Source organism: Larus michahellis, chromosome 1, assembly GCF_964199755.1.
Source record: "Larus michahellis chromosome 1, bLarMic1.1, whole genome shotgun sequence".
Lineage (NCBI taxonomy): Eukaryota > Metazoa > Chordata > Aves > Charadriiformes > Laridae > Larus > Larus michahellis.
The window spans coordinates 210,086,861-210,109,313 of record NC_133896.1 but is presented as its reverse complement, the minus strand read 5'-3'; the positions used below and the strand labels follow the sequence as shown (position 1 = coordinate 210,109,313).

The following is a 22,453-nucleotide window of genomic DNA, read 5'->3' as shown; positions in this document are numbered from 1 at the left end:
TCAGCACGTGTCCTGACTTGCGGCTTTCTCCCCAAAACCACCCAGGCAGCAGCCTGGGCAGCCCACAGCCAAGGGGCTCTTCATGCAGCATGACCACCTCTAGCAAAAAGGCAATTTAAGAACACAAATCCAAGTGATTCCTGGTGCTACAAGACTACCCATGTCTTTAAACCCTACCTGTGTAAGAAGCTGATTCCAAGGCTCAGGACATTTTGTGTCAGAGAAGTAAGAGACCTGGGTGGTGCTCCTACCTCCTACATCACAGCAACCTCAGATTTATCACCGCACCCCACAGGAGAAAGGGCTGGCAACAACTCTTTCCACAGGTGCTGTGAACACACACAAAACTCACTATGGAAATCCTACACACAGTTCAAAACCACTCTTGCCTTTTACCAGCATTTATATTTACCATATAAACTTTCACCCCTTCCTTTAAAATATATTAAGCCAAAGAAAAACATACAAGTAAAAAATTATCAGGATTTTGATGCAAATTCAGACAGTCCCATGATAATTTGCAATAACTCCAGAGTCTGAGAGCAAGGTGAAACAGAAAAAATAGAAACCAACACAGGATATCAAATCTTTTGTTGCTTGCAAATTTAAAAAACAAAACAAACACTATTAAATTTATCACAGAAAAAATTAGAAATAATATCTACATTAGTAAGTACTCACCTCAGGACAGAAAGGAGAACTGGATAAAAAGACAGATATAACTTCGCTTTTACTATTTGTGTTCTGGCAGTGCCTTAGTTTCTAGTTACGTGCTAAGACACAATTATGTATAGTTTAACCAAATGTATACTTCCCACGGTTCATGTGCTGTCTCAATTTTTCTTTCAATTCCTACCTATTTCCCTATTTAAAAAACACCTTAGTCAGGACGTAACATGTATTGTTAAATGTTCTGCTTTTCTTTCAAACACACACCACACAACACCCTCGCCCCAATAAACCAAACACCCACAGGAATTAAAAATACCAGCAATTTACTCATCAATGACATTAGTTGTTCCATACTGGGAATAATCGAAAGAAGGAGCAAAACTGACGTGGTGTAACACCTTGATTAGCTTTCACAGACAGTATCTACGCAGCTGCATGCTCTGCCAGACTTGGCTCAAAAAAGGATTGGGAACAAATATATTCGGTCAGCAGCCCAACCCCTGCACCAAACTGGTCCCTAGCAGAGTCTCAAGGCTAACGTAAGCCAAGCATTCAATAATTTGGGGGCTTTATTTCCAGAAATTTAAGCTAAGACAATACAGGATGTTTTCAGAAACATTTAGCACCTGTACCTTGTCACAACTTCCAGAGACTCCAGCATCTCTGAAGACTGTGGTCCATCAAAGTCCTCATCTTCAACACTCATACCTGGGACCAAGTTTCCCCACGAACACTTAGTCCCATTTAGTATCTAAATAAAAAGCCCAGTTTCCAAAGTGCTCAGCAGCCATTGACTTCTATATGTCCCAGACTGGCCAAAGGGCATGCTCATTCACTGCACTGCCCAGTAGGGTACACATTGAAAACAAAGATCTTCCAAATTCTTCCACCTTGCAAGAAAATAAGGCACACAAAGTTTGCAAGCTCATCTGAAGATTTTCTGTACATCAGTTCTCATGCATCCAAAATGAAGGTTAATCTTCTAAGGTCACTTATTCTTGCCGCTTCTGCTTCCTCAAGAAGAAATCAGGGTATGCGGAAAAAAAGTAATTCAAAGAGGAGTAGGATCAATGAGGTCTGGATGGCTCAGCTCCCGATGGTAGATACCATTGGTATTTATGCTCCCATTTAGTCAACAGAAACCGAGGCAATGGAGTCTGGACAACAATTCAGCTCTCCCAGGGTGGAACATTACCCTTGTTCAGTTGAATTACCTGTGGATTGTATTGACTCTGCTGAGAGTAGGGAAGTTTTAGATACCTAATTCACACGGAGATATGGCAATCTGAACTAGATCCTGCCCTGGCTTCCAGAAGATGAGTGTCTTGTGGTAGAGAAGTTTGTATTTGCTTTCTGTTTTCAACTGAACAAAGCCTTTTGCAGCCACCAGAGAAATCCCAGGAAAGAAGGAAATGCAAAAACAAGAGACCTAGAATATTTCTTCAACTTTAAAAAAGCCTCGCAAAAGAGAATCCGCGCATACTCGTGACATCTTTCTCATCTAGGTATTCCCTTATGTTGAAAAAGGAATACGCCTCTTTGCAATGGAAAAACTGACATGGCCTCCCTTCCCTTCCCATCTCCATTTTTGTTTAAAAGCAAAACTTTAACAATATACATAACAAAACATATATATATAACATAACAAAAGTTATTACTTTCACTCCTCTGTCAAACACGGTTAAAGTTGTCCAAATGTTACAAAAACTATCAGTGGACAAACTAGACATGTACATGAAGAAACAGGCTTAAGAAACCGGATTACAAATCTCTGCTTTCCTCTCAGTTGCCAAGATTTAGTTAATATGCAAAACAAGAGCAATAACATTAGTTAGGAAATACATCCTTCCTTTTTTTGGAGTGGAGAACAACCCAAACTCAACATGCTTTTTGCCCCTACCGCAACGACTGGGAGGGAGTGCTGCGTAGGTGATCACATCTGAATTACTCACTGTAGGCTCTCCTTACAGTCACTGGGGAAAACCAGAGATGACTCACTCTTCCCCATCATCTACAAAAAGAAACCCAGAAAGCAGCAGAGGTCTGCATCAGTTCAGTGAGATGTGACAAATCTCATCCAGGGTGCCTGTGTTTTTCTTTATGCAAGGTGGAAGCAGAAAGGGGAAGCAGCAGATGGAATATAGAGTCAGAATATGTTTTAGCAAATAAAGATGAAACATGTCCCTCCGTGTTGCTGGGGGCAGCAGTGATCAGCAGAAGCTGTAGCCCAGCATATGGTAACAAGGGAAGGACCAAGACTGCTCTGCTGGCACAAGTCAAGGGCACATCCACGAATAGTCCCACCACATTCTTCTACTCACATCATGGTGTTTAATGCCCATATTGGTAGCATGCTTCTTCGCCTTTGAGGAAAAAGGCTTGGGAAGCACTCTTTCATGAGATGTGGGGTCTCATTTTCGGTGAAGTGGGACGTCCATTCTTAGACTGGAGGCCACAGTCTGAATTTTCAAGAACATCCTTCTGACAGCCAACGTGGGTAAAATGCAAGCAGAAGATCCCACATTTTTCATTTCCGTATCAGAGGTCTTCTACTTACAAACGAGATGCTGATCAGTTTTGACTTGTTAAAGGTATCCCATCTGCTGGTTAAACTAACCTCCACTCTGATGACTGATTTTGACAGTCATCCTTTAGCAGCTTACCTGTGGGACTACAGGTTTCAGTGACGTGCCCCTACCTTCAGCATCTGCTCTCCACAGCAGCCAGACAGCCTCTGTAATCTTCCATATGTAACCAACTTGTTCACAGGCTCCAGCTCATTCATGGGAAGATATAGCTGAAATAGATGACGAGGCTAGTCCTACTACTTGTCTGTGCCATCTTTGAGAAGACTACTGTCCTATAGCAGTGCTATCACAGAAGTCAACAATAGCATTTATTAACAGAACAATAAAAATAGCACAAATGTTTTATCTTCACTAAAGGCAGGAGGTATGAACAAGGTTGTGGTTCAGGAGCTCAGTAACTCGGACATTAGTGCTTTTTATGCTGGGGGGAGGGGGGAAAACACAAAAAAAACCCCAAACACCAAACGCTTTGCTCACAAAACACCAAGCACTGATCAGATGTATAGTCACTGCACCAGTTAAATTTTGTTCAGAAAAATATAGTTGGGTTAACCTTTAGTACTGTCATTCAGTACTGCCATTGCTCTTCATAAGCTTTATAGTGAATTTTCAAGGCCTCAGGACCGAGGTTTGTCTGAACTTTTTTTTGGCCTGCCTGCAGCTTTATTTTACCTGGTTTAGTTGTGACTGTAATTTCTGTAATTGGCCAGGTGTCTATATCTACTTTGTTTTATTTTTGTTTGTATAAGGTACAACCAAGGTTTTGCACAAATCGCAGCAACAAGCAGTTATTCTATATAGAATGAGATATTTACCCCTAACTAATTGTATAGAGAAATACAACAGCCTGGTATGATAGCAGAGGCCTGGAGAAGTGGAGATAAAAGACATAGCATAGAGGAGTACAGGCACAGGATGAGAAGAGATGGGGCACAGGCTTGGCACTGGAGACCGCGGCTATAAACAACTCACCAATGTTCAGTTGAAGAAATGCAAACCTGGAGCTGGACAAAACTGGTTTTAGGGGTAACGAAGAAATAGTATCTAATACCCATAAAAAGCAACCATATATAGCAAAAAACAGATGGAATGTGGAATTGCAGACCAATGAAGACAGAGATAGGTGTAAAGTTGTTTTACCAAACATACTAAAATGATCCCAGGTGGATCCTACAGTAAGGAAAGAAGAAACTGTCAACGTGAACCTCATACTTCTCCCAGTAAAGGACTCCAGATGCTGACAACTTGCTTTAACACCCGTCACCACCAGAATAAAACCAGCAACCTGGAAGAATAAAACCTCTGGGACCCAGAATAGGGGAGGGGTGAGCATAAGACCAGGAAGAGGGGTAGAAACTAAGATTTATATGTATGACAGTTTTAACTGCATTATTCTTCTTTCTTTTTCTGTAATAACCGTATCTCAGGTATTAATGATTAGACTTTCAAAATTTCAGTCACACTAACAATAAATTCTTTGCTATATAAAGATGTGCTGCCTTTTTGTCCACGAACAAGATTTTGTGTGTAATACTTTGTACAAGCACGTACTCTCATTACATCACAGTAAATAAATCCAGATAAAAATGTTGTTTTATTCTAAACAGGTGTTGCCCATCTTCCCAGAACAAAGAAAAAAGCCCCATAAACTCGTGTTTTTCTAACTAGTTCAGCAGAAATATGATCACGTACCCACACCTGACCCAGATCAAATTTGAACCATTGGGTGATCTAACGTTAATGATTCTGGAGCCATGGCCAGAAGACTACAGAAAGGGCCGATCCGTAAAGTGGGAGCATTTGTGCAGAGCTAACAAAATTACTAGAACATCACCTTGAAGGGGTTATGAACTAGAAAACTGCTAAGACTTTCCCTTCATCAAATATATCAGGGCTTAGAAAGCAATGGAAAAGAATTCATGGAGCAGAGAGGCAAGAGAGAAGCAAGGAAAAGAGCTACCTTGAAATCACTGGAAAATTACTGAGTGAGAACATTGTCTGGCAAAAGAAACTACAGCTGGTAGAAAAAGGAAAAACAAATACTCGAAAAGCTCCACCGATTCTTTGTTGTTGTCTTTCACTGATTTTTTCTTCAATTAGCTCCCAGCTACTGGGGCTATAAAGCAGCCAGATGTTTTTTAGTTAAAAATGAAGATGGGGTAATTACTGTGACAGTGTCTCTTCTGTAGTCTCACTTCTCTGAGTTATCCCAAACACCTCTACAAACCAAGCACTTCATTACCTTCCTGTCACCCTCCTCTTCATGGTGGAATGGGCTTCCCATGGACAAATAACAAGACCACTTTTTTCATGTCCCGTTTTACAACTACACCTTGTATAGTGACCTCTGGAAGGTTTCCAATGCATTTCTAATGTATGTTTGCTGTTTTTATCCTCAACGAAGCTTTCTGGTAATCTAAGCCCTTCGGTGTATGGATTGGGTCTCTTTTTATACTACCTGATACCCTCGGCACTGAAAAACCAATAACAGTAAAGCAGGTCATCGGGAAAAGATTCAGGAAAAAGAAGCTGCAGACTATCGATTCTGCTGAGCCGTTCAAGAGGTGTTATGACCTTTCCAAAAGCAGCTCTTGCCTTTGTACATGAGCTATGAAAGAATTAGCAAAGGAAGGGAGACGATAAAATATCAGAAATAGACAACAAAACATGTTCAAGACAGGTGATAACCTATAACTGAAGTCACAGCAGGAGTACAACCACATATCAGATAGGAATTGTGTAATTTGACACTGTCAGGTCATCCTCAATCTTAAAATTCAGGTTCTGTAATTGCATCTCTGTTGTAAACAGCCTGAGTTAAGGCACTCCGTGTATGACTCAAAACTGTCTAGCAAACAGACTGTTAGTCAACATAACATTACCATCTCTCTTCAGAAAAGGCAGTGCTTGATGGGACCCAAGAGAGTCGTGTTCTGAGCCTAGCTTTACCCCTCAGCAGCTGTCAGACCTTGCCTCATCTCTCCACAGCAGTTTTTCATCTCATCCTTAGACTTTCTCGCTCTTCGCCCAATCTCTCAGCAAGGAGTCTCAGCACTTGACTGAACATCCAAGAGCTTAGTAAAATTACCAGCCAGACATTAGTAAAAATACAGTCCTGGCTTTGGCACATTTAAATAGTTGGTCCCTGGCTCTTCAACACAGAAACCATCATCTGTATCTGTGTAGCAACTAGCACCATGGCACCCCAAATTCCTGTGAGGCCTCTAAACAGCAATATAACATCAATTACGATACAAGAAACAGGGGTCAATTGTATTTTATATTCTCAAATGAAAAATATACTTTAAAAAGAAAACATATACACTTTTATTGTATAGCCAGAATCTGGACAAAGAGATCTCTGTGTGCCTGATAGAGGTAAACTTCTAAAACTGAAGGTCTCACTCTCCAAGAGAAGTAGGAATGGTTTCTGCTGAATGCAGGAGCCAAAACCTGCATGCCAAAGACTGCTACTAAAAACAAGTCCCAAGTTCTTCAAAGGTAACAGTTTCTCTTCACAAGTGAACTGCATAAATTAAAAGCTCTAAAGCCTTTTTGACTGAATGTTATTTTCGTTATTTTCATTATTTTCTGCCCCAAATCCTCAGACTCTAATAAGAGATCCTCCTCACTTTGTAAAAGTATATGCAGGCAAAACTGCTCTTTATCTTCACAATACACAGTACACAAAAAAACCCACTATCTATCTCAGAATGGACTTCAGTTGCAAATAAGTGTTATAAATTATCACTCACATATTAAAATTAATGATAATGAGCCCGTCTGGAGTTGCAAATTGGTTCTAGGCACAGTGTTAAGTTTCTCAGATGCAAAAACCAGTTCATTATCAACACTCAGCCAGCAACGTACTTGTCTTTAATGGTAACAACTCTTGAGAAATCCTGCTTCACACATATAAGAAATCAAATGCAAGAAGTGCTCTCAAAGCCCATGAGGAAAATGACAGCTACTCACATTTCACCGAACACCAGAACTGGCTAAAATCTTCCCTTTCAAACTCTAACTTCAATGACTCATCACAAAACAACTCAATCAGCAAATCTCACACATCTGGTAGCAATGTGGTGCTAGCGAGCCCTCCTCAGCCAACAGCTTACAGACCCAACTCTTCCCAGCACTGCGCTCGCCCGTGGGGAAAGAATTCCTTCAACGTAGCCTTAAATCAGACCAGGTATTGACAGGACCTTATTTGAGACGAAGGGGGGAGTTCATACCTCATGGAGCTATTGCTTCAACAGACCTTGCTGCACTGATTTACAGAGAGTTTATGTTTTCAGAGTTATCCCTGCAAACATAAAGACAAGGAGCATGATTATTCTCATATGCTTCAGTAAAAGTGCTGTGCAGAGGATCCACTGCATCTGCAGACCTCTGTGGATGATAACCACCAGCAGAGAGGTGGTAACAAGCAACCAGAAAGTGGTAACATCAAACATTGCTACAGTCATGCTGGCAGGAAACATCTGCCCGCTGCCTTATCTCTTTCTCTCATTTTATACTGAGATTGAAATATCGCTGACATCTCCTACAGCAGTTTCTTTACAGTACAATCTCCTCCACGCTTTTGCACAGGCAATACAAATTTACCTTCAGTGGATCTAACAGAAAGCCTCTTGGATACCTTATTGGACTGTTGTTCAGACTGGACTGTAATATGCTTTTTTCAGGTAACATTTCAGAGGAATACAAAGAGATATATGTTCATTCAGAAACTACAGCACATAATCACACAGACTGCATGAACAAAATGCCCCATCGCCTTTAATGAAAAGTAAATAGCTGAAGTCAGACATCACCTTTTTCCAGAAGTCATGTGTTCTGCTAAAGTCATATATGGCTCTATCTGGCTTTCCTTTCATAAAAGGAAAGATTATGGTAGAATTTTGCTGGCTATTACTTTGAATTCCAAAAGTCGGAGGGTCCACATGCAACTTCAAATTTAAAAAAAAAAAAACAAACAAAACCACCCACAACTTTACCTACAAACTCATTTTAAGAGCGGTCTTTGAAGAACTCTAATTAACTAGCACAGCTGAAGTGTGTTTATCACTCACTCACCCAGGATCCCCAGGCCATTTTATAGATATAAAAGCAGTCCATAACACTGAGTAAAGCTTGCTCTTCTGGACGTAACTGTACTGTAGCTCATCAAACATTAGAATCAGTGTTTTACCTTAGTCCTTTTTCTGTCTCGCAGGTTGCTCCCGGCCTGACACTGCAGACACAAAAGCGCTCCTTGCAAGCTGCTAGTTAAATACCACCGCGGCTCTTTATTAGCTGGCTCATGGTCACCTGTCTTCCACGAGAACAGGATGCAAGGGGAAAGTCCATCCTAAATACTGACCTTTGGAAACCACACAGAGCTGCAGAATCCAGTGCTGTGCCACCCAAAACTAGCACTGGGTGAGACGGCTTAGACTTGAAAAGCAGAATAGCTGTTTCAGCACAACTATGAGGGCAGCTGAGTTAATTAGCTGTGACCTGCTCATTTGAAACTAACTCAGTATTTCCACAGAGAGCTGGGGATTTTTTTACCGTGTACAAACAGCTATACGGTGAGTCTCGTAAAGCATTTTCAAATATTTTTCTAGTTGGGACAGAAAAGTAGATAACACTTGTTTAGTTATTCCCATATCTTACTCAGGGACCACAGGTACAGCACTTTACTAGGGTCTATTAAAATATGAAAGCAACTGTCACTGTCAAATGCTATTATTGACATATCTCGTGTATTACTAAAAGACAAGTAAACATATATATGTTCTTTAAGGCCCTTATTCATGTGAGCAACTTTATGTATAAGGGAACTCTTATCAAGCATGCCTTCTTGAGGTGTTAGTTCTTAAGTATCTCTAGAAATATGAAACTCACTTAACTTCCAAGCTGGAACCAAAAGAATGCAAATAATGCATTACTGTATATATTTGATACTAGCATCTTTCCGAGTCTTCTAAATCTTGTATAAAACTATTCAGTCAACTACAACTCAGCAAGGCTTCACATTGCTAGGTAACTGTGAATCTGGGATGAGTGGCCTTCTACTCATTTTTTTGTTGTTGTTCCTTTTAAATAAAACAGATTATAAAAACTGATGACAGCACCCTTGTGATTCATTGTGCTCCTCACATCATCCCCAAAGCTAACTTTTTCTTTTTAAACAAAATCACTTAGTGAAAATGTGTCACGTCTCTGTAGTCATAGGTTAATGATCCAAAGTTGGTCTAGCTATTAGACCACAATCAGAGAGATGAAAATAAGTGTGTTTCAATGCATACAAATAGTCCCATTAGCTTCAGAGGGATTGTTCTGATGCATAAAATCAAACTGCAGTACAGCTTTAATGAGAAAAAAATCTTTAAAAAAACCCCAAAACTGAAAATGGATCTGCAGTCTGATTCATAGGAAAATTATTTGTTTGTGCACAACTATCGTTAGATTTGCAGGGGAAGTTGGTAATAAACATTCTGAAGGTTATCAGGCATCTCTCATTATAAGAACCTTATTTTACTTTCTTAAAATTTAACTAAAAAGTTTCACAGCATATACCAACTCAAGATGAGGGGTTTTTTATTAATAACTGCAGATGAAAAACATTTATCTATTTCCAACACCTGGCTAAAGAAAAATATATTTTGTTTGGAATACCTCAAAAAAATTGGCTGACTTTCTTCTACAAGTTCTAGATGCTAGAGCAGAGACTCGAAATTCTGAAAGCTTTTGGATAAGTGTTTTTATATCCCAAGAAATCTGCTCAAGTCTGGGCCTTTTCAGGGCTTGGAGGACACAGCCTTGTGCATGCTCAACAGAAACAGATTTATCATCTCAATTTTCCAACAGTTCCATCTGTGCAGGGCATGCTGCTGAGAGGCTGAACAGGACTTTCCTTGTAGCCAGTGGCTCTTCTGAGTTAAGTTCTCTTTTGTGTCCACAGGCCTGCGTTTCTTACAGTGACTGACCTCCAGATGGGTCCAAGTTGCCCAAGTTGATGCAGAGGGAAACAGAAGTGTATATTGGGTCAGTTAGGTAAGTGGGAAAGAGGTCTATAGACATTTGGCAGGGTACAGGTAAACTGCACAAGGAAGCTGATACAGAGAGCAGAGAACAGAACAATTTGATGGAGGAGGGTGAAATGAGGACAAGGAGTCATGAAGGACTCAAGAAGGAAGAAGCCCAAGCGCAAACCGAGCACCGCCTGTCTGGGGAGCAGCTCTGCAGGAAAGGCCCTGTGGGTCCTGCTGGGGATAAAACAGAGATGCTGGCAGCAAAGGGGCCACCAGCACCCTGGGCTATAAGACTAGAGGGAGAGATAGGAGATCCAGGGAAGGATCTCCCTCTACTCAGCACTCATTAGAGAGCTTCTGGAATATTGCATCCGTGTTTTAGCCCCTCAGTGCAGGAAAGACATTGACGGAGGAAGTTCAGGGAAGCACCACCAGGATGGTGGATCTGGAGCACCTGCTGCGAGGAGAGGCTGTGGGAGCCTGGAGCAGAGACTGCTTCAGGAGACTGAAAAGCAGCCGCAGTGGCTATGTGGAAAATATCCAGAAGATGGAGATGGGCTGCCCAGAGAGGTTGTGCAGTCTCCGTTGTCGTAGGTTTTCAAGATCAGACTGGGTAAAAGCCACAAGCAGCCTGATCTGATATCAGAGCTGTCCCTGCTGTGAGCAGGAAGCTGGACTGAGGGATGCTGAGATCCCTTCAGCCTGAGTTACCCTGTGATCCTACGACCTGGCCATGGTGACAGCAGCCAGAATGGGAGAGAATAACCTTCAGTCACCAGGTCATCCTGCTTCCAGGCCCTACCACGAAACCTAGAGTCTCTTGTGCCACCACCCCTGTCCTTCAGCCATCATCTTCCCTTACTACCCTACCACACTCTCCTGTGCCAAACGCATGGCCCAAGCGAGATGCGCTTGCCAGTGGCAAAATTCAGACTTCACCCATAGGCTGTGGAGGGTGGGAGGAACAGGAAAGTCTCCTTTCAGCTTCTGTGCCTTAAAGACCTTGGAAATTACCCACATGGCGTTAGAAGTCATTCAGACCACAAAGCCAAGCTCTCAGAAAAAGCTGTGAGGACAACAACCGCAAATGCTCAGCACAGCCCAGGAAATCTGTTGGTGAAAAAGCACAGGGTAAGGCCTAGCGTGGGAGCAGCAGAAGGCAGGTAACAACGCTGGTGCCCTACCCTGCCCTTCCAGCGGAAGCTCACCTGTCCCATTGCCTTCCTCAACTCAGTCACCGCAGGCACCCCAGGCAGGCAGCGCAGCTTTGGCTGTTCAGACAGCTTTTATCGAAAGGCTGCTGGGGGTGGCACCTCCTGCTCTGACTAAACGCCTGTAAAAGAAACCGGCTTGGCCGCAGTCGAGCAGTGCCCACGCCTGCACCGTCACCCCGAAGCCACCCCAAGCACCGGGACAACCTGCAGGGACATGGGGACACCCGGGCGGGCTGGACCCGGCGGCGGGGAGACGCTAGAGCCTGCTGCCCACCGAGGGAGAAAATGGCACCAGCTCCATCCCCTCGGCTTCCTTCTCCCTGCCGGCCCCTCCTCGCCCTCTTCCTCTCCCCCCACGCCCCGCCATGGCTCTTGGCTGACGAGGGGCCCCTCAAGCCGCCGAGCCCCGCGGCGGTGCGGCAGCGGCGGCCCGGCCCCGGCCCCCCGCGGGCGGGTGGTGAGGGGGGAGGGATGGCGCGGCGGCCGTTACCTGGAGAGGGAGTCGCCGCTGGGCGGCCGCGCCGCCGCCGCCGCCCGCCCGGCGCCCAGGCTCTCGCAGCTGGAGCTCTCCTCCATGCCGGGCGGCAGGGCGGCCCCCCGGGGCGGCCGGCTGTCTGTCAGCCAAGCGGCGGGTGCCAGGCCAGGCGGGAAGCGGCCATGTTGGCCCGGCGTGCCGCGCGGGGAGGGCGGGCTGAGGCGGGGCGGCGGGAGGGGGCCGGCTCCGCCGGCTGTGGGGAAAGGAGCGGCGAGGGCAGAACGTCCTCGGGCTCCCTTTTCCTCAGCCCGCGGTCCCGGCAGCCAGGGAGAGGGGCACTATGCGGTTCTCCTTCCCCTCACCGGGATGAGGGACGCGGGGGATGTCCGGCCGCCTGAGGGAGGGGAAGGGGATCGGGATCGTTCCCGGCCTCCCCTCGGCACATCCCCGCCTCCCCTTCCGCAGCGTGAGCCTGGCCGGAGCCCGGGGGCTCCTCATCGCCTGGGGACCGAGAAGAGGGTGAGGGAAGGAGACAGCCAGCCGGCGAGTGGAGGTGTTTGTTCGTAGGGGCACAGAATGGGCCGGGATCTCCCTTTTTTGGCTTCTTGAAAACCAAGGGAAGGCGGCAGCTCCCGGGTTCCCTCCCCAGGGCATGAGGGTCATTGCTAAGAGCAAGGAAATGGTCTCTCTCAAAGATCCCCTTTGAAGTCACAGAATCACAGAATGGTTTGGGTTGGAAGGGACCTTAAAGATCATCCAGTTCCAACCCCCTGCCCCAGGCAGGGACACCTCCCACTAGACCAGGTTGCTCAAAGCCCCATCCAGCCTGGCCTTGAACACTTCCAGGGATGGGGCATCCACAGCTGCTCTGGGCAACCTGTGCCAGTGTCTCACCACCCTCACAGTAAAGAATTTCTTCCTAATATCTTATCTAAATCTACCCTCTTCTAATTAAAACCACTACGCCTTGTCCTATCACTACACTCAGTGCTAAAGAGTCCCTCTCCATCTTTCCTGTAGGCCCCCTTTAGGTACTGGAAGGCTGCTATAAGGTCTCCCCAGAGCCTTCTTTTCTCCAGGCTGAACAACCCCAACTCCCAGCCTGTCTTCATAGCAGAGGTGCTCCAGCCCTCTGATCATCTTCGTGGCCCTCCGCTGGACCCGTTCCAACAGATCCAGTTCCTTCTTGTGCTGAGGACTCCAGAGCTGGATGCAGTACTCCAGGTGGGGTCTCTCCAGAGTGGAGTAGAGGGGCAGAATCACCTCCCCTGACCTGCTGGCCATGCTTCTTTTGATGCCACCCGGGACGCAGTTAGCCGTCTGGCCTACAGGCACACACTGCTGGCTCACGTTGAGCTTCTCATCCACCAGCACCCCAAGTCCTTGTCCTCAGGGCTGCTCTCAAGCCGTTCTCTGCCCAGCCTTTATTTGTGCATGGGATTGCCCCAACGCACACGCAGGACCTTGTACCTGGCGTTGGTGAACTTCATGGGGTTCACATGGGCCCACTTCTCAAGCCTGTCCAGGTCCCTCTGGATGGCATTCCTTCCCTCCAGCGTGTCAACTGCTCCACACATCTTGGTGTCACTGGCAAACGTGTGCTCAATCCCAATATCCATGTCACCAAAAAAGTCATTGAATAGTGCCGGTCCTAGGAACGACCCCTGAGGAGCACCACTCGTCACTGCTCACCATTTGGACACCTTGTTATTTGTGTTAGGCCAGCCTGCTAGAGGCTTTGCTGAGACCTCCTCTTGTGCTGGGTTGTGTGCCCGTAATAAACAACAGTTATGCTCCTGAAAATTTTAATTGCCTGTATCTGCTCAAGAATCCCCATTGAGTTTATCCCTCAACTGGATCGAGCAGGAGCTGGGGAACATGGCAGGTCAAAATCATGCGAGTCCACGGGCTGCCAGCACGGATCCTCTGTGTGCTCGCAAGGAGAGAAGTTACCTGACTGACAGCTCGTGTGCATACGTCGCGATTTGTGCCCGGGAAGCTTTGCAGTCACAACTCACTGTTGAATGTTCTGCAGGAAGAGCCATGGTGTGTTCAGTTTCTTGGAGCAGTTTGGTAAGCAAGAGAAAAGGCATTGCATACAGAGACCCGGGAATTACATCTTAAGCCTCCCATACCCAGCGCAAAGGCATTTTCCACCCGTACAGCTGTTTTGGCAAAAATCCCACTAGGCAAAGAAACTGAAACTCTGAGGACGTGTTACTAGCCAGGTGCGTTTCCAGTAAGTCCCGCTTGTTGGTAAAGAGAGCACCTTATGTCAGGACACTCAGTCCAAATATACCTCCCTGTTTGAGATTACCTCAAAACAGCATAAACCCTGTATTTTCTAAACATCTGAATACTCTGTGGACTGTAAAATGGTTACTGAAACATCGTCCCTCTTCGTGCTCAAAGGAGCAAATCAGTTGATGTATCTCTTTCTGTTGTTTCCCGTATTGTTCCTGTCATCAGAGTGTAACTCCAGAGCAGTTTAAATCATGCAGAAGCCTGTGAACAGGAGCAGGATGCTGAAGAGGGATTGCAATAGCCCTGCCTGAGACTGCACAATGTGGCTGTGAAATTGCCTCTGTCACCCTTTCCTTCAGTGTCTATCGGCAGCTGTTGAGCAAGCTTGATGTGGGACAGTTTTGAAGCTGGTTTAAACTTGAAAACGTAGCTTTGTTGCAGCAGGTTTTTTGTCTGTGTTTTTTACTTAGTCTTCTGAACAAAAAGTTTCTAAATTGGCAAATGAGTTTGTCGGGGAGGGGGGGAGGGTTCAGCCCAGAAAATGGAGTTTCTGGAGGCTTTTCTAAAATGAAATCTCTGTTTTCTGTTTAGAAGTGAAATTTTTGTTTTAAAAAATAAGCTGATTGCTGATGTTTTATTGCAGTGTTAAAATCCAAACAAAATGCTTCTACATTATTACAATGAATTTTTTTTTTCTCTAATTAGGGGCAATAAACCTTTCAGAAATGCCATTTATTAATGGAGAATGAGGTACTAGTGAGATACTCTCTCACCCTCTCTTCTCTTCAGCCTTCCATCCCCACCTATGTCTGGGCGAGCAGATGGCGTCCTCTTTGGAGACAAGTGGACAGGGGGTGCTGTAGCAGCAGCAGTTTTGCATCTTTGGTAAGCAGTCATGCAGTTTCTGGTAGGCTTTTTCCCACTGATGTACTCTTTTCCCAGTCTTTCCGAGGACGGAGTTCCTGACGGTAGTAACCTTTGGGAGAGGTCAGCGCCGTAGAACTAGCACAGAGCAGTGTGTGTTTCCCTTTCAAATCTTATCGAATAGCCTTATGGTGAGTTGGTATTACCTCTATTCCCTCTGTTAAGCTTAGTTTGATAGAGGTGCAGTTGTTTAAAAAAGTCAAGTACGAATAAAAACAATATATAAAACCTCCTTTGCTATGTGAAAGTATTAGAGTGCCTTCCTTTCTTCCTAATTTGCTATTGATGTGGCATCTCTAAGTAGTTTATTGATGAAGTGCCCTATTTGCTTTTCATTGCTGTGTTTTGTTCTTGGCCTTATCCCCAGGGCCTGTGAAACCCTTTAGAAATTCCCACTGGTGCTTTGTAAATGAGAACAAAGCTAATCACCTCCTGCATCTCTCCTGCTGCTGAAAGAAACTAGCAGTCTGATCAGTGAGTCTTTCTGCTCAACAATACCACATTTTCAAAGTCAGTCAGAATTTTCTCTCTGTGAAGTGAGTTACCTCAGGGCTCTTACAAGTGATGGTGAATTAAATAAAGGCCCTGACATAACCAAAACCAATTAAGGACAGTTCACAAGACTGTTTTATAACTGATGCAAAATAAGTGTAGTTCAGTCTGTTAACCTACTTTTGCTTACCACATCCCTAACCATTATCTTACAAGTATCATCATTTGGTTGGTTTTTTTTTATGAGGGAATGTTTTGCCGTTTTGTGATTTGAACACAGGAAACAGTAAAAGAAAATTAGCATCACGGATAAGTAATAAAATTATCTGTATTCCTCTTTAATTCCATGTGGCTGGCACAGCTGAGATAAAAGATATCCAGAAAGAGAGAATGACAAGGAACTTTCTTGAATCAAAGGTGTGAAAGATAATTTCCAAGTAAAGGAGACAAGCAGACATCCTGCAGTACTTTCTGAAATTGTACGTGGTTGTAACTTTTGTTCATAGCACATAAGAAGTGTAAAATACATAGTCTGGCTTTCCTGGGTGTTTAGAGGCTGTCAAAGCTGTGGTGAATATAGCACAAAGAGGACAATTTTTGTACTATATAAAACACAATTAAGAGAGGGGAAGTAAAGCTTTTCCCTCAGTCCTTCAGCGTGAAAAGGAGATAGTATTTGTGTCTATTGTATTTAAACTACGTGCCTGTTGAGTACAGGGCTTTATAGCTCTGTGTGTATGTGTAGTCCACACATCTGGTATATAATAGATGAATGTGCCAGATGTTAAAAATCCAGATGTTCTCATCCCTGGAACTCCTCAGCTTTGCTGATGCAAACACAGGCATTGTCATTTCTCACACTGTGAGCACAGAGCTCCTCAAAGCTAGGGACAGTCACACATCCCAGGCATCCTGGCACAGCCATCTCATAGGGGTCTCGTGGAGATGTTTGGTCGTGGTCTGTGACTCCTTGACTAAATGTACCTGGAGCATTGGGTGCCAGAGCAGAGGAGGAATTGTGCTTCTACAGTGGTCAATGGGTGGACCATGAAGCAGGACCACATGCTCAAATGATTCTCTCTAAGAAAGCATGCTCCCCTGCTGCAGTCTCTGTTATAACCTGCCCTTACATGGTACAGCTCATCAGGCATTCTCCTCGCTACTTCTCTTCCCCATCACAAAACCCAACACAGTTATTTGAAAGGCCTATAAATAACAAGGGAGTGAGAGCCCTAATCCCTTCTGAAAATGGTTGCCTTGTTCCCTTCACTCCAGCCCCAACACTGAAATCATATCCATCCTAAAACTATCTCTTCTTGCTGGAGCTCTATGGATCTCCCATATTTTCCCTACTATATTCATGCATTCCTGTGCCCTGTTAGCCAGTGCATTAAATAATTCATGGCAATGGCAGCTTCACACACTGTGCCTTCCTCTCTAGTAGTCCACATCAGTGAGTCCAACAAATTTGTGGCATGACTCAGTCCCATAATTGTTCTGAAAACCACACAACCAGAGACACCCTCGTCTCTCCCTTTGATTCACTAAAATGGTTCTCAGATTTATTACGTTTTCTTGTCTCCTTGATGTACAGCTTAAGGGCAGTGGGCAGCTGATAAAAGATTCTCAGCGCCTTGGGAAGGGCGGAGTGTCACTGGTGAGATCCCACTGTGATGTATGATCATCAAATCACAGTGGAGGTGGCATGTGTTCCTTTTGTCAAGCTCCATCAGCTGATAAAGTATGAGGTCAGAAACAGCGAGAGCTTTGGCACATGCAGAGAGGCTGATGAAGAACAACGTGCTGTGGCTGTGATTTGGAGCTAGAGCTGCTTGTGGTTGCAAGAACATCTGTTACAAGACGGTCGTGGGCACATGCACGGATTTGGTCCTGCTAGTGCACGATGCCTGTGCTGTCAAAGCTGGAAACTAGTCAAAACCAAGAGGGGAACTTATAGTTAAATTGTCACCATGTCTCCAACATTACTGTACTTGAGGTTAACCTGATCAGAGTGGTCACTTTAGCTCACCCATGATGAGGTTCTTTACTGGCTGTGATGGCACCCTGACAGTGCTTTTGCCTTGCACCCCCCACGTGTCTGGCAGAAACAGAAGCTAATGATCAACGGGCCAATGACACTTTCTTTTTGTCACTTGATTGGGTTTTTTTTTATGCAGTCATGCACATATTGGTGCAAGGTGTTACAGATGTGGAGCTCTGGACTCAGCCTGGACCTAATCCTGCATGCTATAGCTTGCTACCTGTTTACAGAGCACTTCTGATGGGCGGAATATTTATTCTGCGTGCTGCTCTGCCTGTGTAGTGCTCTCTTGTCCTCACTCCCACCCCAGCCCATGGCTGCTCGCAGAGCAGTGAGGCATTAAATATCAGATAGGCTAATGAGTACATGAGGATCCATCCCAATGTGTGCTCGGTGTGTACAGACCATTGCCTGGAGTCAGGCATTTCACCCGCCTTTTAATTGCCTTATGCTTTTAATTTTTGCTGGCCTCTGCAGATAATGATTTATTGCAACGTACCGGAGCATGCATTTGCCTGTAGCTAAGCAATGATACCGGCGCAGCCCAAGGCTGACAAGGTGAGTACGTCAGTGCTGTAGCAGACTGTGAAGTCTGAAGGTGCAGGCACCCTGTTCTGGAGAGCGTGCGGCTGCCTCAGCTGCTGTGTGCTGCATTCCTCTGGCTCTAGGGGCACTACATGCTGAAAAACATGTTGTAGTTTTAGAAGATCAATTTTTAGTGTCACTTCAAATAAAGTTGTATAGTATCTTTCCTCCTGAAGGACTACATACATCACAGCAGCTGTCTGGCTGTCTACAGGTTCGGACTGCAACACTTCAGCAGCTCCTTGCCATCTGCGTAATGGTCTCCAATCTGGCAAACATGAAGTAAGAATTACTCACAGGAGTTAAATTTGAAAGTTCTGGTGCTTGTTAAACCGCTACTGCTGGAAAGAAATGTATTTCCAGAACCTATAGGGTGATCAGGCAGGAAGGAAGGACATTGAGGCAAGAATTGGTTTTGATGTTGTCAGCCATTAGGAGTGTGATTTTCTGAGGTCTCAGCACTTGCACTGAGCAGTCTCATTAAGATGGGGATAGGTGTTCACATGCAGGGTAAGGGTCTCGTACCTTTTGGATCTCAAATCTTTATTTTACAGTCCTGATTTGCACACCAATTTTCAAGCAAACGGTAATTTTAAATACAGGTGATTTTATGTCTACATTCTCTGAAATAGTACTGTCTTTATATTGTGTATGTGCACACAGAATTCTCAAAGTGAGATCTTAATCTACAGCTGGTGTATTTAATAGCTACAATTAGGGAAATGCTTAAGAATACTTGATTTTATCTGTTATGCTTCTTTTCCTACTAAGGAAGATGTGCATTTGTGGTAGTGTTTTAACAAAACACAATAAAATGATGATGGTAAGATCTGGAGATGACATTAAAAATGAGAAGGACACACCTAGAATATAAAATACAGTAGGAATTCATTCCTTTTGGTTTCCCTTTTATTTAACTCGATGGCTCAAATGGGGAAGGCTCGTGTAGTTGCCCAACTTTCTTTTAGAAGTGGTAGCTGTTCAGCTCCAGTGATGGAAGGGCTGGGGACTTGCCGGCTTAACAGTCAGCGCAATAAAAATGAAGTATTTGAGAGGTGTTTGATTATCTGCTCTGTGTGAGTAACCTATCCACAGTGGGTGAGATGTGGAAAACATTCAGGAAGCTGAAGACACATTAAGCCCTTGGATATTGTGAGGGAGGAAGCTTACTGCCATTTCCAATGGTACTATAATTTGGAGATGGTTGTCAATAATGTCAAATAAGAGGCACAAGGAGCAAACTGAAGTGCTGAAGCCTTGATTAATTGCATTACTTAATTGTTAGCTTACCATCTGGGTTGGGGAGACTGCTTCAATCTGCTGCCTTCAAGACACCCACATTGCCTTTTTGGATTTAGCACTGGGTGAACTATCTTCAAGCTGGAGCTTGCCCCAGTGATGGCTCTCAAAAGGCAGCGTGGGATGGGACTGCACCAGGTTGGGCTCCCTGCTCCCTATCCAGCTTCTGGCACAGTGACAACGAGCTGTGCCTTCCCAAACAACCCAGTGCTCTCCTGCCACATCTCCAGATGTGCAAAGATACTCATCTTTTCCTGCCATGAAAATACCTGCCTGATGCATTTCCCTTTACTAGAATCATAGAATGGTTTGGGTCGGAAGGGACCTTTAGAGGTTATCTAGTCCAACCCCCCTGCAACGAGCAGGGACATCTTCAACTAGATCAGGTGGCTCAGAGCCCCATCCAACCTGACCTTGAATGTTTCCAGGGATGGGGCATCTACCACCTCTCTGGGCAACCTGTGCCAGCGATTCACCACCCTCATTATAAAAAATTTCTTCCTTATATCTATTCTAAACCTGCCTTTGCAGCAGATGTGCTGATTTGAGATAGCCTCCAAAACAAAAACGACATCTACTTTTTACTACACTTGATCTCATCGCCAGCATCTCTCCCTGACCGCTTTTTATTTAGCAACGCGGACCTACTCAGGGAGTTGTTTCTCATTGTCCCCAAGGCGATTACACACCCAGTGTGGGGACACCGGTCAGTGTTTCTAGGAACACCAGACAGCTGGAAAAGGGAGTGCATGCTTCTCCCAGAAAGGCGGTAGTGAGTGACTGGTCAGGAAAGCGCACAACTGCAGGAGCGTGCGGTGTCCTACAAGCAGCCGCAGACTCCAAAATTTTGGCATAAGCTGAAAGTGTCAGTTACTGTTACCATTTTCGTAGACATGAACACCACTTCCCTCCTCTTGAGGCTAGTTTTAGATCATGAAAGAAGCAGCCAGATTGTGCCTGTCTTGCCACTTGTTTTGTAGTCAAATCTATGTTGCATTCAACAAATGAATGCACGAAAGAAATAGGCTGCAGTGCCATGTGTACCAAAACTTAGGAAATGCTTGGTTTAAATTTCCACGTGACGTGAACGGGTTCTGTTCAGACATCCCATCTGTGTGCTGGATGCAGTGAAGGTTCAGGACAAAAAGCATGATGGGACCGTGTAATTAAAAAGCAGTTTAATGCCTGCACGTAAGTGTGGCTCAATTCAGGTTTCACAAGCAACTCCAAATATGCCATTTCTGGCCTTATTCCAGCATTTGGATGTCAACTGCTTCTACCCCGCATAGTGAGACTGAGGCAGTGCTGATATATAAACTCCTGCAATTTGTGAAGGCCAAAAGTGAGCATTATCTTATGGGAGTGTAATAAGTCATCTGCCGTCAGTGACCCCTGAGCCTTCAACACTGTAACTCAGAGACTGTGATGGTCCTGACACCCTCCTTCCTCTGTGCATTTCTGTGTGTTTTGGGTCTGGGTTTTTTGAAAAGAATCACCGTCTCGTGTGTTTGGCTCCAAAGATAAGGAGGAGGAGCACTATCTAGTATCCTCTTTCCTGCCCTGGAAAGGCAAGGGCCTCATGTCTCTGCAATTTGTCTGAGAGATTGAGAGGGACACACGCTACTGTTGGGGAGTTTATGAAGGAAGATGATAACCCTCATTTCTCAGCTGGGAAATTCCTGGCCTTGACAAGGAAGAGGAAGGATGGGAAGCAAGTTTTAGTGCTGGATCTGGTGGCACTACTGTAGATGGAGAAGAAAGAAGCTTAAGGCAGCCCTTCTTTTTTTCTCTCTGTGTAGGGGTGGCACCCCTCCATCCATCATGGGGGCCCCAGAATGGTGTGATGGGATGGTGACATGAAGCGCAGTCCGCCGCCGTCTCCCAGCTGCAGCTGCTCTGGCAGCTCAGCAGTGTCTTCAGGCAATATCTGCTGCTGCTCTGCCAACGGGTTCAGCCCATCCTCAGCATGCTGATAGATGAGCTCGGGTGGTTCGTGAACAGAGACAGGTTGGAGGCTGATGCCTTGGCTGGGACACATTTGCTTTGGCCAACTCTGCTACAAAAGCAACTGCGGAGAGCAGAGGTGCTCGTGGGGTTGGCGGTGCCTGAAACCAGCAGGAATTCAGAATGAGCCCTGGCTTGAACCGTCAGCATGTGCCTCACAGCTCCCTGGGATGCTTCAGTCATGCTGGAGCGTTGCCAACATGCTTTCCAGCCTAAGGATATTGAGAAAAGTGAAAGAACAGAGGTTTAACATTAAACATCTCAACCAAAGCAGAGTGGAATTTCCCAGGGCAAAGATACATCATTACCCCGAGGGCATTCCCTGTGCTGAGTACAAATACCTGCTTCCGAAAAATGGAGGTGTGATCCCTTCCCAGAGAAGGGTCATGAGAATCCTTTGTAAAGTCAAGGGTTAAGTAATGTTAATGTGGGATAGACAGGCATCCCTACTAAGAGATATTAATTCACTTTTAGAAAGGAAAAGAAGGAAAGGAGGGAAACGTTCTGGTTTTGCTCAAATATTCTTCATGGACAAAATTTAACGCCTTTGGCTGTATGAATATGCTGAATAACCTGATTATCTCTTAGCTCAGTGCCCATTGTAAAAATGCTTGGATAATATATTATAGAACATATTCCCACTCTGATTAAACATAACACAAAACTGAAGACATTTCAAATCTATACTATGGTGACAGTGAAGGTGAACAAAGTTATTTTCTTCACTGTTGGGCCTGTGAACTCACAAGTAATGCAACAGTGGTAGGTGATGGGCAGATTAGGAAATCGGGGCTGCGTTTGCTCAGAATGAGTATTTGCTGTTGCAAAGAATTTCCCTTTGTTCTTTAAGGATGATATAAATTGCTACTAGTCCAAATTTCAGTGATAACATC

At 44.8% G+C, this 22,453-nt stretch overlaps 1 protein-coding gene across 2 annotated transcripts in view; it reads right to left on the bottom strand.

Moving 5' to 3' along the window:
- MTMR2 (myotubularin related protein 2) overlaps positions 1-12,173 on the bottom strand; it is a 65,173-nt gene extending 53,000 nt beyond the window's left edge. The window contains exon 1 of one of the 2 annotated variants that reach the window (XM_074571149.1): positions 11,987-12,173. In XM_074571149.1, coding sequence (XP_074427250.1) covers positions 11,987-12,072 — 86 coding nt within the window. In that variant the 5' untranslated portion in view covers positions 12,073-12,173. Of the gene's footprint in view, positions 1-1,304; positions 1,496-11,986 lie in introns of those variants that run through there. The other variant, XM_074571158.1, reaches the window with a different exon arrangement.
- Between the last annotated feature and the right edge of the window lie 10,280 nt (positions 12,174-22,453).